At 39.7% G+C, this 16,329-nt stretch overlaps 1 protein-coding gene across 2 annotated transcripts in view; it reads left to right on the top strand.

The window, feature by feature from the left end:
* The window catches only part of TGFBR3 (transforming growth factor beta receptor 3), a gene marked incomplete at both ends in the record, with an annotated part of 179,711 nt that overhangs the window by 142,379 nt on the left and 21,003 nt on the right, over window positions 1-16,329 (top strand). For both annotated transcript variants that reach the window (XM_079697433.1, XM_079697434.1), the window contains 4 exons: window positions 628-768; window positions 938-1,096; window positions 5,441-5,740; window positions 8,648-8,768. In XM_079697433.1, the coding sequence (XP_079553559.1) occupies window positions 628-768; window positions 938-1,096; window positions 5,441-5,740; window positions 8,648-8,768 (721 nt within the window). The remainder of the gene's footprint in view (window positions 1-627; window positions 769-937; window positions 1,097-5,440; window positions 5,741-8,647; window positions 8,769-16,329) is intronic.

The raw sequence follows: 16,329 nt of genomic DNA, 5'->3' as shown, positions 1-16,329 counted from the left end.
CCACAACTAGAGAAAGCCCGCATGCAGCAACAAAGACCCAATGCAGCCAAAAATAAATAAATAAATTTATTTTTTTTAAAAAAGATATATTGGGGAGATGGAGGAGTGCAGGAGTAAAAGGAGAGAATGGCTCAATAGTAAACATCAGGTCCTTTGCTTCTAACTCAAACCAAACATGATCAAATCTTGACAGATACAAATTACAGGACTCCTTGGATTAACCAAATTAGTATTTCTTAGAGTTTTCAATATAAAGATTCCTAAGGAGAACCCCTTCCCACCCCCCACAGTATAGGGGGGCCTATTGACAATCCCATCCAATCCCATTTCAGTGTCTGGTGTTTTCCCACTGTTTGAAATAATTTATATTTTGTCACAGGGGAAAATACGTATTTTACTGTAAATCTTAATTTGAACATGCATTGGGCTTCTTTTTTTCATATCACTGAGGATGAAGTCCTAAAAATACTTGAAGTTGGTTTTTTTTTTTTAATACTTGAAGTTGGTTTTTTTTTTTTACGTCTGATTTTCAGTTTGCCTCAGAATTATTACATGGGTGTTTTTGTGAGGTAGAACCAAAGGCATGTGATTTGGTGTTTTTATAACTGTGCTTTCCTTGCCTTTTAGATTGTAATACAGGCTCCACCCCCTGGGGATAGTAGTGGCTGGCCAGATGGTTATGAAGATTTGGAGTCGGGTGATAATGGATTTCCGGGAGATACGGATGAAGGAGATACTTCCTTCTTCAGCCGACCTGAAATTGTGGTGGTATGTGTTTATTTGTAGTAGGTAGTTTGTAGAGACCGGTGTCTTTTTGGTCAGCTTTAGTCAGGGACTATTGGAAAATAAAATCAGATGTTAAAGGCTAAAGCTCATAAAGCTACAATCTTCATTTGACTGTGATTTATCTCCATCTGTGTTTTTTTTTTTCTTCCAGTTTAATTGTAGCCTGCGGCAGGTGGGGAATCCCAGTAGCTTCCAGGACCCACCCAACAGAAATGTCACCTTCAACATGGAGCTGTACAACACTGACCTCTTTCTGGTGCCCTCCCAAGGGGTCTTCTCTGTGGCAGAAAACGGACATGTTTTTGTTGAGGTGAGACCCAAATGTTAGCCTTGGGCTGTTAGGTTAGCGCAGATTCGTAGTAGCTCTTGGGCATGAGTGAAAGCAGCTGGGGCAGACCTCTTCCTGCTCTTCCTCACCACTTTGACCAGCTCTGCGTGAGGGCGTGGCTTAGAAAACACTCCCACGTCGATTTCTGACCAAAGCAGGAAATTTCAGGATTCACTAGGTTCATTCTAAATGGAGAGAGTAATTTGTAGATGAATGGATAAATGTTTAAAAAAAAATCAGCACTGTGAATTCTAATAAAGCCCTGTCCTTACTTTGTCCTTAGCACTTTTGCTAAGGACAGTTGTTCAGTAGCTGCAGTATCAGAATTAACCAAGGAATATTTCAAACCACCTCAGAGACTATCTTTTAAACTGTGGATACTTTTGAGTGAAATACTATGTGTTACTGTATCTCGTGAAAATTGCTTTTTCTAGGTCATCATCTAAATGTATCTGTAAATTCATTAAAACTATTTCCTATATATAACAGTAATAACCACACATAACATAAATCTTTGGAATGACTACAAAAATATTAGGTAGTGATGGTAATACTGAAATAACAACAGCTAACATTTATTGCAGATTTATTTTGTGCCAAGCTCAGTTATAAGTATTGCAGTATTTTACTCTTGAAAGCAATTCTGTGAGACAGGACTATTAATATCCCCATTTTGTAGATGAGGCAATTGAGGCACAAACTTGTCTAAGGTCACACAGTTAGTACCTACTAGAGTTCAGAGTCAGAGTTCATGCTCAGACCATCTGGCTCCAGAGCCCACACTGTTATCCACTGGATGTTATCGTTTATCCTAAAAGTACCATTTGAAAGGGGGAGAAAATGTAACCTCTTAGCAGTGCAAATATCCAAGTTCACAGATTGGATTCTAGAGAAGATCAATATCCTCATGGCCCCAGAATGTCTGCTGGACTTACATGGAAGTCGTCCTCTGTTGAGCTGGTTTTGGTGCTGAGCTGCAAGCTGGTGTTCTCCTTCACTGTGGGAGGAGGGAGAAGCTTAAGGGGCCAAAATCGGATACTTCCATATATTAAAAGTGACTTCAGTGCACATATTTCTAGTTAAGAAAGACAAATAACTCACATTTGTACTGATTCTGGGACGGAGCCCACTGGCTCTAGACATTTTCCTGGATCGTCTCCTTTTTGATTCCCTGTTCTGAGAGATCTTGTCTTTCGTTGGGTATACCTTCTTTCTCTGCTGGGGAAAGTATACTGCTTTCTACATGCTGTCCCTAATCAGAGCTCTCTTCTAATCCAAGATGCGTTGTTTTCTTCTTGCTTTTCTGGCTGCACAATCCACATGTGTGGTTGGTCAGTGGTTCGCTGTTATGCTGTGGGTTTTAGGGGTGCTGCTTCATTGCAGTTTGCTCTTTTCCAGATGTGTGCCCGGCTTTGCCAGGCTATGGCGTTGCTACCTTAAATCTTCCTCATGTATCCTACCCTGGGTGTTTTGGGTTTTCTCCCCCACCCTGCCACCCCCAGTGTTGGCTTGCTTGAAATTCATTTTCTTTTTCATTCTTGTTTTCCCATTTATATATCATCTATATTGTTCATAATTAAATTTAATCAAAGACATGGTCAAGTGATGGAAAAAAGTGAACCAAATCTTTTTGCTATACCATTTTAAATATCATTATACATCATAATAATACATTGAAGAGAATCTGGGGAGGGGGAAAATGGTATAAACTGCTTTATTTTAAAGTTGTTTTAAACCACCTGAAATATGAGAGAGAATCTGTAAGTATTTTGCTAAATAAGATAGCAGCCATGCCTAGTCCTTGTTTCCCAGTTTGGACTCCACTGCTAATAATAAAATTTTTATTTGGGGAAAGTAAATAAAACTTACCCAATCATTGGCTTGGTCTAAAGAACTATTTCCATGTTTCTTCTCGTGGTCATCCTTATCACATCCCCTCCCAGAATCTTCTATTTCCTCTAGATCCTAGTCTCTTCCTTTAATCCAGGACATTATCAGCTTTGCCACCTGGTCTTTGGTCATCCTTGGGTGATAGGTGGTCACATAGTTGGCAGCTTTTCTTTTAGTTCATTTGTCTTGGGAAATTAAAAGAATATATTTCTATATATAACCCCCCAAATTTAAATCTAGACTAATACTATTAATAACAGCTGGCATTTCTTAACTAGAAGGGAACTGTGTTGTGTGCATGTAATTTTGACTTTACAGATCGTCACAATCACTGTATCTAGTCAGTGTTAGTGCCCTCGTTCTGTGGGGGCAAAACCAAGGTTTAGTGCTCACAGCGTGTGAGCAGCAGAGTCCTGCCACTACTCATTTCTGTCCATTTCAGAGAAAAAGACTTGTTGACGATTTTTTTCCTCTCATCGAAACAACTTTTTGGAATACCTTAGACATTCTGCCATTGCATACTTTCTTTGAGATTAGAGAAGAGGTTTGCATTTCTTCTGTCACACATTTTTGCATTGTGGGTTCTGAGTTCATGTTAAAGGCCACTTTTTAAAATAGACTATATGTAATTTGCCATTTTCCCAAGGTTAAATATCTCATTTTTGGAAATACTGTAAAAATAATGAAGTGTGAATATTTTCAGACTACCAAATACTACTTCCTGGAAAGACTTCTTACCAAGCACCCTCCCTGGCCACATCATGGGTGGCTTGAATTGACCCTGTAGCTGTAGTGAAATAGTGAAGAGAAAATAGACGGGCTCAGAAGACCTGGGCTCCAGCCTTGGTTTCACCCACTGTTTGTTAGATATGATTTTGAACAAGTCAGCTATCCTGTGTGTTCAGTTTTTTCTCCATTTATAAAATGCAGATGAAAATATTTATCTCATAAGACTATTCTCAGGGATTAAGCCTTAAGGTACAACAAAATGTCATTATCACAGTCATCTTCTTTGTTTAGCGTCTTGCAGTTAACCACATAGGGATCTTTCAAAATAGTGCCGTGGCCTAAAAGCCCCATGCAATGTCAGGGATTTCCCCTGGGTATTTCAGAATGGAAAGTGTGTTTATATCTTCATGCCTTTGAAAGGATTCTGCGGCTATTGACCTATGGTTGAGGACCAACTTTATTTCTAAAATGTTTAAGTTTATTTTGATCCTGAGTTTAGTCAAGGAATGAGGCAATAGAGGGGAGAGGCAGTTCACACAGTGATCCCTGTGTCACCAAATGGAGGATCCAGTCTGGTTTGAGGAGTTTAGCTGAGTTCAGGATAGTTGAGATTTGAATTGGTAGTTGAGATGAGAATTGAATTCTGTTTACTCTTGGCCAAATACTACTTCCTGTTTCTAAAGAAAAGAACCTTAACAAGGTTTGGACATAGCCCATACAAATGTTTTGTAAGAGGGAAGTGTAAATGAGTCGGAAACATTTCCAGATTAGATTTCCCTTAAAACACCCTTGGGCTTCAAGAGTGAAGGGAGAGTACTTGGCAAGGTCTGGTTTGGACCTCTGAGAAGCTGGGACACTTCGCCAGGCCTGTGATCGCCACCAGATTGCACCCTCCCCGACATCCAGCCCCAGAGGCCAGCTCTGCCTGCTCACCATGAAGCAGGACTTCAGGCCAATCTATAGCTTTACTGCAATGTTTTAGGCTCAGTCTGACTTGCTGCAGTTTAGAAGTTTGGTCTTCCGTGCCTAGTTGAAATAGATTCTACCTCTGTCCTTTATTTTTTGAGTAATTTTTTTTTCTTTTTTTTTGCTGTACGCGGGCCTCTCACTGTTGTGGCCTCTCCCGTTGCGGAGCACAGGCTCCGGACGCGCAGGCTCAGCGGCCATGGCTCACGGGCCCAGCCGCTCCGTGGCATGTGGGATCTTCCCGGACCGGGGCACGAACCCGTGTCCCCTGCATCGGCAGGCGGACTCTCAACCACTGCGCCACCAGGGAAGCCCCTGAGTAATTTTTTAAAAGAGCTTGCCTTGCAGGTGATACACTATTAATGACATTAGGGGCTTTGCCTACTGGTGTTTTGTTTATTTGGGAAAATCCACTTAGGTGCATGATGTACTTTTGTTTTTATTTCCCAGAGGACTTATGGGAGGTTGAAGAGACTTATATATCTTGTATTATAGACTCTTCCAGGCTGGGACTTGAACTAAATAATTCACTGTATCATCTATACCAAGTTTAAAGGAAAACATCTGTTTCTTCAAGTAGTGTGTGTTACTTTTGTAATTAGAAGGAAGACTATAGGGATATGTTAAGAAAGTAAAGCAATGTCTCTCATCAGAAGGGCCGCTTTGGTATGTTACCCTTGTGCCTAGAGTGAAAGTGACATGCTAACTTGTTTCTGAATTGATCTTTCTGTTCTGTTGTAGGTGTCCGTTACCAAGGCTGACCAAGAACTGGGATTTGCCATCCAAACATGCTTTATCTCTCCATATTCGAACCCTGATAGGATGTCTGATTATACTATCATTGAGAACATTTGTCCTAAAGATGAATCTGTGAAATTCTACAATCCCAAGAGAGTGCACTTTCCTATCCCGCAAGCCGAGATAGATAAGAAACGATTCAGCTTTGTTTTTAAGCCCATCTTCAACACCTCCCTGCTCTTTCTACAGTGTGAGCTCACATTGTGTACCAAAAAGGAAAAGGACCCCCAGAAGTTACCTAAGGTTAGTGGGCCTTCATCCATTTGTACTGTTATTTTGACATTTTTAGGTGAGGCAGTGACCTACCAGAGAAGTTTAATCACAAGTTACATGAGGTTTTGGGTTAGGGAACTGCCCAGTTGAAGCCATAAAGTTCATGTTAGCAGGGAACCGTGAGTTTTATGGAGTCTTAGAGAATAAATCCTGACAGTATGATTTTTTTTTTTTCCATGCGTGCTACTCAGTAGTATCTTACGAATGATAAATCAAGACTGTTTTCCACTGAAGGAGAGGTCTGGCTTTATCTTTGCTATTCAGATAGTATCCAGTGCCAAGAGTACAGAGAGCCGAAGGACAAGTTCAGTGTGAGGATTAATTTTTCCAGGTCCCGCTGAGATTTGTATTGCAGTTGTTTTTTGACCTTCTCTGTGTGAGTTATAAGGTTGACTTGTCTCATGAGGACTTCTAAGGGAAACTAACAAATATTTTAATTTTTCTTGGTTTCTCATCGGTTCGTCATGTTCGCCTCATGTCACTCCCCACATTGAACCAGTACATTCTATTGCCACAACAGAAATCAGAACCCTTTGACCTTGCTGGCGTGGCCAAGGTAGGGGGGATCAGCAAGGGTAATTACCTCATCATTTTGGCCTTGTGCACAAAGGGTATCTTCTGCTTAGTTTTGTTTCTATGATCTGCCATAATTATGTATAATATCATATGTGCATTTATTTTTTAGATATCTCACACAGTGTAAGCTGACTTCTATTCCTTTTATAATCACATATCAATTAATGTCTAAAAGTCTAATAGTCAAGTCATATCATTAATAATGTATTGTATGGATGGAATTTTCTCACCTGATACATAGGTTTTAAGAGATGGGTGTAGAGGGAGAAGGAAAAATTATTATTATTGGATGGATTACCACTGATATGAATCCTTTGCACTGTTATATTCCCCTGGTCATCCATTTCTCCATAAGACCATAGGAAATTTTATAATACATTTGAAAATATAGCAAATCTGATTTCATAGTCCTCAGGGAGTACGTATATATATATATATATATATATATATATATATATATAAGGTGATTTAGGCTGTGTTCTTTAGGTTGCCTTTGGAAACATTGGTGCCTTAGCTGTGTGGGCCTTCACTTTCCAGTGGCCATCAAGGTTGGGGTGTAATGGACCATGGTAGAAAACCATGTGGAGCTTCGTGCATGGCTGGGACCCAGAGGATAACTTTTAGGAATTAGGGATCTAGGAGGGGAGGCCTGGCAGTTACCAGGGGTCTTTACTGATGGCTGTGGCTGTTACCTTTCAGTGAGCCTGGCCTGTGGCAGCCCAGCTTCATAGTGTGTTAATCTGTGAAAATTAGTCCTAATATTTCCTTCCAGAACATTCAAAGGAGAGTTCTAAGTCACAGGGGATGACATGGGATGTGACCCTAAGCCTGAAGTCTCTATTTATATCCAAGGCAAGATAGAATGGAAAGAGCATGGAGGACCAAGAAGGAAGGCCTGCTGCTTACCAACAGGACATTAGCAAGTCCCTGACCTCTCAGAACCTGCGTGTCCTCATCTGTACCACTGATGTAATAGTACCGGCTTCCCTCCTGGGTAGAGGAGTAAATGAGACGGTAGATATGATGGCAGAGGACCATTTATAGAGGTGTTACCACTGTCCCTCTGTTTGCTGCCTGTGGTTAATATTTCCACATTCCTGTGAGTGCTTTCTATGACAATAGACAGAGCCAAAGAATCTTCTAGGAAGAGTTCTCAAAGATCGTTGAGTCCAACCCTGCCCATTGCTGATGAAATTGAGGCCAGAGAGTTCAGTGTCTTGCCCAGGGTCTTGCAGTGAGTTCGTTGTAGAATCATAGACTCTTGCTTAACCAAAGAACTAGTAGGAAAGTAAGAGGGCTTTTCCTAAAATGCAAATCTTTTCAGTAATGATTCCTCTCCACAGAAAATCCATTGTTTCCCTTTACAAGAGGGCTATTGTAAAGGTTTTTCTTGTTTGTTTGTTTGTTTGTTTGTTTGGGGGAGGTGGGGAGGGGAGGGAGTTGTCTTATAACATGTGTCTGACTTTCATGTTGCCTAGAGCAGCAATGACAGTAAAGCTACAAGTCTTTGCTTTCTTGTGATTGGAAGAACTGGAAGCTAATTAACTTTTCTGGGTACCTTGCTGTATATAGACTTCTAAAATAATTGATATGTTTCTTCTTCCAACAAAAGGGAATGGATGTCATTGACATTAGCATTTTACCCACTGGTGGGCATAGATAAAGAACCAAAGTTATTTTAAAGAAAAAGATAATGGAAACAGATACACTAGGCTTGGGCATGCTGGTTCTAAGTTTGGAGCCTTAAAATAGCTAGAAACAGCTGATCTCATGGCCTCCACACCTGGGCACAACTCCCCAGGACTTCATTTTGGAACATTAAAAGCAGATGACCCTGGAAAGCTTCATTTTGTATGAGCCTATACCAGAGTTAAAAAATCAAACATACTCGACAACATGATTATCTTTTTGGACAACAAATGTAAAATCTGTCACCCTCATAATGCAATACATGAAGTTTCCCACAATCACAAATCACAAACATGAACCATTTATGTGAAGCCAGCTTGGTGAAGGGCCAACATTCGTCATGTAGTTTTTTTTATTTTTCAGACTAAATAACACTAAAAGCTCCAGTTGTTTTGTGGGAAGCCGTCCAGCCATGTTTGCATCTTCAAGTGCAGCTGAGAATACACTAGGCCTGCTCTCACATCTCCCAGATTATTTGTGGTTCTTTGAAACCATCCCAATGTCCTGTTTTTCTGGGGTAAACAGCTGTGAGCTGTCTGATAAGGGGCCACAGGTCAGCTGTGCAGGCCCTTTTGCGTGACCTCCCGACTGCTTTGCTCTGCCTCTCTGCAGTGTGTGCTTCCTGATGAAGCCTGCACTTCGCTGGATGCCTCGATGATCTGGGCCATGATGCAGAATAAGAAGACGTTCACCAAGCCCCTCGCTGTGATCCACCATGAAGTACAATTTAAAGGTGTGTTTCAAGGAGGCTCAGTCAGAGAAGAGGGGCCTGAGGGCTGCTCATAAAGAAGCTGCAATACTGTAAATCAAAGTCCACTTGTATTCAAAAGATAAATTAATAGCCAATTAGTAACTTTAGAATAGAATTCTTTGCCCAAGGAGTATTTTATTTAGTTGGTTCTCCTGCTGGCATGCGGTTAGTGATACATTTGCAAATGATTTCCTTATTTATTTATTTATTTTCCCCTTTTTGGCCGTGCTGCACGGCATATGGGATCTTAGTTACCCAACCAGGGATCGAACCCGTGCCCCCTGCAGTGGAAGTGTGGTCTTAACCACTGTACTGCCAGGGAAGTCCCAATGATTTCCTCTTTAAATATTAGATCAAAGTCTAGGTTGCCTCCATCACATCACGATGTCACTCTCCCTTGCGTGCAAATATGCTTCCTTGAGGAAGCATAGGAGAGGGTTAGAGTTCCTGCTGGAATTGCATGTAGTCCATAGCCCATTTTTCCATGACCTACTGGTAAAGGTTGTGCTGGCTGCACGCTATTAGAGTACTTTTTCAGGACCGCAGATGTCTTTGGGGAGGGCACTGTCTATGTGAACACCATCCATCTTAGGTGTCACAGCCAAAAGAAGGCTGAGAACTGTTCAAGTGCATTTTTATAATTTAGTTTTTAGAATCTTATGCACAGCTCTTGGCTTTCCCTGCTAGCTGGCTGTGGCACTTTGGAGCTCTCCCCTTAGGTTCTAGGGTTTCCTTTTCTTTATCTGGAAAAAAAGTGGTTTCGACCAGATGACCCCCAGAGGCCCTTTCAGCTGTAACACTCAGCTGTACTGTTTGAAGAAGCAAAACCATTTTTCATTCATTTCCCAGCCCTCCTAAAGTTTGTGTGAAATGTACATATGAGATGTTTATTGGTTCCTCATCAATGTTTTTGTTGTTGTTGTCTGTTTTACATTATTAGGTTATTAGTTGGTTTTGAGTCGTTTGAAACAGCTATAACAGCCTCAGTCTTTCTAAGTGGATTGCCCAAACAGTTCCTTGTTTAATGGGTCCAAGGGAAAGAAATAAGAATAAATTATCTGTGTTGCAAAATATATGTGACAATTGGGCGACAGCTGGCTCTGTTTTGTGCTGTGAAAGTGGTTTAACAACAGCAACAGCTACCTGGTACTCCATCTGTTACTCTTACCTATTTTGAGAGAGGTCATTCTGCTGGTAACTGAAGGCAGCAGCTTGCTTTTTCCTGTGCCAGACAATAATTAGGCATCAATATTGCAGCTGTATAACTTCCAGTAATTCATTCATCCATTCTTTTAAGTCTGGTGGTATTTTTCTAAGTAATTCCTCTTTTATTTAAACTTTGTAATTATCCTGAAAGGTCAATGTTTTCTTTACATAAAAGTTCAAGAGTAAAGTTTTACCAAATATCAAAGCAATTTCATGAGATATGCTAATTGAGAGTAGATTTTAGTGGAGAAGCATGCGGTGAAGAAAGTTTATTGCTTCGGTTTGTTAAACAAATTGAGAAGGTTAGACTGTAGGCTGGCTTCCCAGAGGCTATATGCAAATGCTGTTTCTAACTTTACACTGAATGGGGTAGATTTTCTGGCAGTTTTTAGCTTTATGAGTGACTCCTCTCACCTTTTATGTTTATTTTCCTTTGACTCTAGAAGCATTTCTCCTCAGTGCAGGCCATTGGGGTCTGTGCTTTCCTTCTACCTCTCAGTGAATTGGAATAATCATTTATAAGGGGAGTGTGGCCATTTGCCTGATAACATTGGTCTCTTTGAAAAATAACAGGATCATGAATGTTCTTCCTGCCAGACAGCCTAATGTGTTACTGTAGTAAGATAACATACTATAGTATCACTGGAAGTGGGCAGATCTCTTGTTGGGAATAACTTTGGGGGTAAAAATTTCCCAACCAATGGGACGATTTACTGTCTTTTTACTATATGGGTGCTCTTTGGAGACTGGGCCAAAGTTCTAGCTCTCCCTGGCCATTTGGTCCATCTTATTTCTCAACACTTGGGTTTTCTGGGGCAGCAGATAGAGGTTTTCAACTTCACAGCCAGCCACAGGGCTGCTCTGTGGCTACCACTGCCAGTAGCATGGACACATTTCAGGTGGTGTTTCTTCCTTCTGTGGACAGGGAGAATAGGCCATCAAGACTAAATAAATAATTCTGGGTCCCTCCTCTGGGCCACTGTTTTTAATGGGACTTTCCTGAACCTTGCAGCACATCTTTGCTACCTTTGATCTCTCAGTCCCTTGGGAACCAACATTGGATTAGAATTCTTTTGCTTCTTAAATTTTCAATAATAGATGATGATGGTAGTGGCAATGATGGAGATGGAGATGATGATAATGATGATCTAACATTTATTGAGCATTTACTTAGTACAAGGCTCTGTGCTAAATGCTTTATGTGGATAATAGTATATGATCCACATAGCCCCTCTGTGACGCAAGTATAGTATAGAGCAAGGATGGCCAAGGCATATAAATAAATGGTGGGTCTGGGATTCAAATCAAGGAACTTTGATTGCAGAGCCTGTGCTCTTAAACCCTATGCCTTGTCCTAGGGGGAGGTTGATTCTAGTTTTTAATAAAAACTGCAAGCAGGGCTTCCCTGGTGGTGCAGTGGTTGAGAGTCTGCCTGCCGATGCAGGGGACACGGGTTCGTGCCCCGGTCCGGGAAGATCCCACATGCTGCGGAGTGGCTAGGCCCGTGAGCCATGGCCGCTGGGCCTGCGTGTCTGGAACCTGTGCTCCACAACGAGAGAGGCCACAACAGTGAGAGGCCCGCGTACCGCAAAAAAAAAAACAAAAACCTGCAAGCAACATAGGTATCTATCTCTTCATACCCGTCTTCCTGGCCCCTTCCCCTGTTCATGCCGCATCACACTGGTATGCAAGTTAGCACCCAAGTACTCTAATAATTATGAAATGAAAAGAAGTTGAAGAATTTACACTATTTATACTATGTGTAAGATGGATAACTAATGAGAACCTACTGTATAGCACAGAGAACTCTACTCAGTGCCCTGTGGTGACCTAAATGAGAAGGAAATCCAAAAAAGAGGGGATATATGTATACGTATAGCTGATTCACTTTGCTGTACAGTATAAACTAGCACAATATTGTAAAGCAACTATACTTCAATAAAAATTTTTAAAAAAGAAATGGGTTTAAAGGAAGAGGAGAAATGCAATAATTTGAGAAAATTTGTTTTCCAGCAATATATTTTATTACTTATTTTAAGTTTTCATTTTAATTTTTATTGATTTTTAATTATAAAATTAATACCTATTCATTCTAACAGTTGATGCAATATTAAATGTATAATAAAATAGGTAATAACTAGTCCTTAACCCACACCTGGTTAATGAAAGTTAACAGTTTTTGTATCCTGTGTATATCTTTCCATCCCTTTCTCTATGCTCATATAACCGTATACAAATAAATAGAATCTTTTCATTTTCAGAAAAAAAAAAGAATTTAAGGAAAAAAGTCTGTTCCCCTAAAGGGTTAAGATGTTGGGAAACATGTAAACTGTTTAAGAGAGTATTAAAGTTTAGGACAAGTTCTGTGACTGAATTGTAACTCACAAAAAAGCCCAGGAAACGTGAATAGTTTATGCAGATTATGGTTTATGGCAAAACAATTAAAATAGTTGAGGTGGTGCCATCCTACCGTATTTTCTGAAATATTTTGAAGTATAGGCAGGTTAGTGCTGTTTGCTTTGGATGCTGTGACCACCTTTTACAGCATTTGAGAACACTTGGGCTTACATAATAAAAATGATTACACCACGTCAGTGATGATTTTTTTTTTTTTTTTTTTTTTTTTTTTTTTTCTTAGGGGAATTTCATAATCTTGTATTAAAATTCATCACTGTCAATTCAGCAACAGGAAAATTCCTAAGTCATAGAAGGAAGTACACATGAAAGTACTGATCAGGGTCATGCATTTTAGTCAGAATTTTTTTTTTTTTTTTTTTTTTTTTTTTTTTTATCACAAATTTAATCAGTTATATGTATACATATGTTCCCATATCCCCTCCCTTTTGCGTCTCCCTCCCACCCTCCCTATCCCACCCCTCCAGGCGGTCACAAAGCACCGAGCTGATCTCCCTGTGCTATGCGGCTGCTTCCCACTAGCTATCTACCTTACGTTTGGTAGTGTATATATGTCCATGCCGCTCTTTCACTTTGTCACAGCTTACCCTTCCCCCTCCCCATATCCTCAAGTCCATTCTCTAGTAGGTCTGTGTCTTTATTCCTGTCTTACCCCTATGTTCTTCATGACCTTTTTTTTTCTTAAATTCCATATATATGTGTCAGCATACAGTATTTGTCTTTCTCTTTCTGACTTACTTCACTCTGTATGACAGACTCTAGGTCCATCCACCTCATTACAAATAGTTCAATTTCATTTCTTTTTATGGCTGAGTAATATTCCATTGTATGTATGTGCCACATCTTCTTTACCCATTCATCCGATGATGGACACTTAGGTTGTTTCCATCTCCGGGCTATTGTAAATAGGGCTGCTATGAACATTTTGGTACATGTCTCTTTTTGAATTATGGTTTTCTCAGGGTATATGCCCAGTAGTGGGATTGCAGGGTCATATGGTAGTTCTATTTGTAGTTTTTTAAGGAACCTCCATACCGTTCTCCATAGTGGCTGTACCAATTCACATTCCCACCAGCAGTGCAAGAGTGTTCCCTTTTTTCCACACCCTCTCCAGCATTTATTGTTTCTAGATTTTTTGATGATGGCCATTCTGACTGGCGTGAGATGATATCTCATTGTAGTTTTGATTTGCATTTCTCTAATTAGTAAAGATGTTGAGCATCCTTTCATGTGTTTGTTGGCAGTCTGTATATCTTCTGTGGAGAAATGTCTATTTAGGTCTTCTGCCCATTTTTGGATTGGGTTGTTTGTTTTTTTGTTATTGAGCTGCATGAGCTGCTTATAAATTTTGGAGATTAATCCTTTGTCAGTTGCTTCATTTGCAAATATTTTCTCCCATTCTGAGGGTTGTCTTTTGGTCTTGTTTATGGTTTCCTTTGCTGTGCAAAAGCTTTTAAGTTTCATTAGGTCCCATGTGTTTATTTTTGTCTTTATTTCCATTTCTCTAGGAGGTGGGTCAAAAAGGATCTTGCTGTGATTTATGTCATAGAGTGTTCTGCCTATGTTTTCCTCTAAGAGTTTGATAGTGTCTGGCCTTACATTTAGGTCTTTAATCCATTTTGAGCTTATTTTTGTGTATGGTGTTAGGGAGTGATCGAATCTCATACTTTTACATGTCCCTGTCCAGTTTTCCCAACACCACTTATTGAAGAGACTGTCCTTTCTCCACTGTACATTCCTGCCTCCTTTATCAAAGATAAGGTGACCATATGTCCGTGGGTTTATCTCTGGGCTTTCTATCCTGTTCCATTGATCTATCTTTCTGTTTCTGTGCCAGTACCATACTGTCTTGATTACTGCAGCTTTGTAGTATAGTCTGAAGTCAGGGAGCCTGATTCCTCCAGCTCCATTTTTCGTTCTCAAGATTGCTTTGGCTATTCGGGGTCTTTTGTGTTTCCATACAAATTGTGAAATTTTTTGTTCTAGTTCTGTGAAAAATGCCAGTGGTATTTTGATAGGGATTGCATTGAATCTGTAGATTGCTTTGGGTAGTAGAGTCATTTTCACAATGTTGATTCTTCCAATCCAAGAACATGGTACATCTCTCCATCTATTTGTATCATCTTTAATTTCTTTCATCAGTGTCTTATAATTTTCTGCATACAGGTCTTTTGTCTCCTTAGGTAGGTTTATTCCTAGATATTTTATTCTTTTTGTTGCAATGGTAAATGGGAGTGTTTCCTTGATTTCACTTTCAGATTTTTCATCATTAGTATATAGGAATGCCAGAGATTTCTGTGCATTAATTTTGTATCCTGCAACTTTACCAAATTCATTGATTAGCTCTAGTAGTTTTCTGGTAGCATCTTTAGGATTCTCTATGTATAGTATCATGTCATCTGCAAACAGTGACAGCTTTACTTCTTCTTTTCCAATTTGGATTCCTTTTATTTGCTTTTCTTCTCTGATTGCTGTGGCTAAAACTTCCAAAACTATGTTGAATAAGAGTGGTGAGAGTGGGCAACCTTGTCTTGTTCCTGATCTTAGTGGAAATGGTTTCAGTTTTTCACCATTGAGGACGATGCTGGCTGTGGGTTTGTCATATATGGCCTTTATTATGTTGAGGAAAGTTCCCTCTATGCCTACTTTCTGCAGGGTTTTTATCATGAATGGGTGTTGAATTTTGTCGAAGGCTTTCTCTGCATCTATTGAGATGATCATATGGTTTTTCTCCTTCAATTTGTTAATATGGTGTATCACGTTGATTGATTTGCGTATATTGAAGAATCCTTGCATTCCTGGGATAAACCCCACTTGATCATGGTGTATGATCCTTTTAATGTGCTGTTGGATTCTGTTTGCTAGTATTTTGTTGAGGATTTTTGCATCTATGTTCATCAGTGATATTGGCCTGTAGTTTTCTTTCTTTGTGACATCCTTGCCTGGTTTTGGTATCAAGGTGATGGTGGCCTCGTAGAATGAGTTTGGGAGTGTTCCTCCCTCTGCTATATTTTGGAAGAGTTTGAGAAGGATAGGCGTTAGCTCTTCTCTAAATGCTTGATAGAATTCGCCTGTGAAGCCATCTGGTCCTGGGCTTTTGTTTGTTGGAAGATTTTTTATCACAGTTTCAATTTCAGTGCTTGTGATTGGTCTGTTCATATGTTCTATTTCTTCCTGATTCAGTCTTGGCAGGTTGTGCATTTCTAAGAATTTGTCCATTTCTTCCAGGTTGTCCATTTTATTGGCATAGAGTTGCTTATAGTAATCTCTCACGATCTTTTGTATTTCTGCAGTGTCAGTTGTTACTTCTCCTTTTTCATTTCTAATTCTATTGATTTGAGTCTTCTCCCTTTTTTTCTTGATGAGTCTGGCTAATGGTTTATCAATTTTGTTTATCTTCTCAAAGAACCAGCTTTTAGTTTTATTGATCTTTGCTATTGTTTCCTTCATTTCTTTTTCATTTATTTCTGATCTGATTTTTATGATTTCTTTCCTTCTGCTAACTTTGGGATGTTTTTGTTCTTCTTTCTCTAATTGCTTTAGGTGCAAGGTTAGGTTGTTTAGTCGAGATATTTCCTGTTTCTTAAGGTGGGATTGTATTGCTATAAACTTCCCTCTTAGAACTGCTTTTGCTGCATCCCATAGGTTTTGGGTCGTCGTGTCTCCATTGTCATTTGTTTCTAGGTATTTTTTTATTTCCTCTTTGATTTCTTCAGTGATCACTTCGTTATTAAGTAATGTATTGTTTAGCCTCCATGTGTTTGTATTTTTTATAGCTCTTTTCCTGTAATTGATATCTAGTCTCATAGCATTGTGGTCAGAAAAGATACTTGATACAATTTCAATTTTCTTAAATTTACCAAGGCTTGATTTGTGACCCAAGATATGATCTATCCTGGAGAATGTTCCATGAGCACTTGAG

Source organism: Hyperoodon ampullatus (assembly GCF_949752795.1).
Source record: "Hyperoodon ampullatus genome assembly, chromosome: 2".
Classification (NCBI taxonomy): Eukaryota; Metazoa; Chordata; class Mammalia; order Artiodactyla; family Ziphiidae; genus Hyperoodon; species Hyperoodon ampullatus.
The sequence above is the reverse complement of the archived record's forward strand: the minus strand, read 5'-3'. Positions and strand labels throughout refer to the sequence as shown.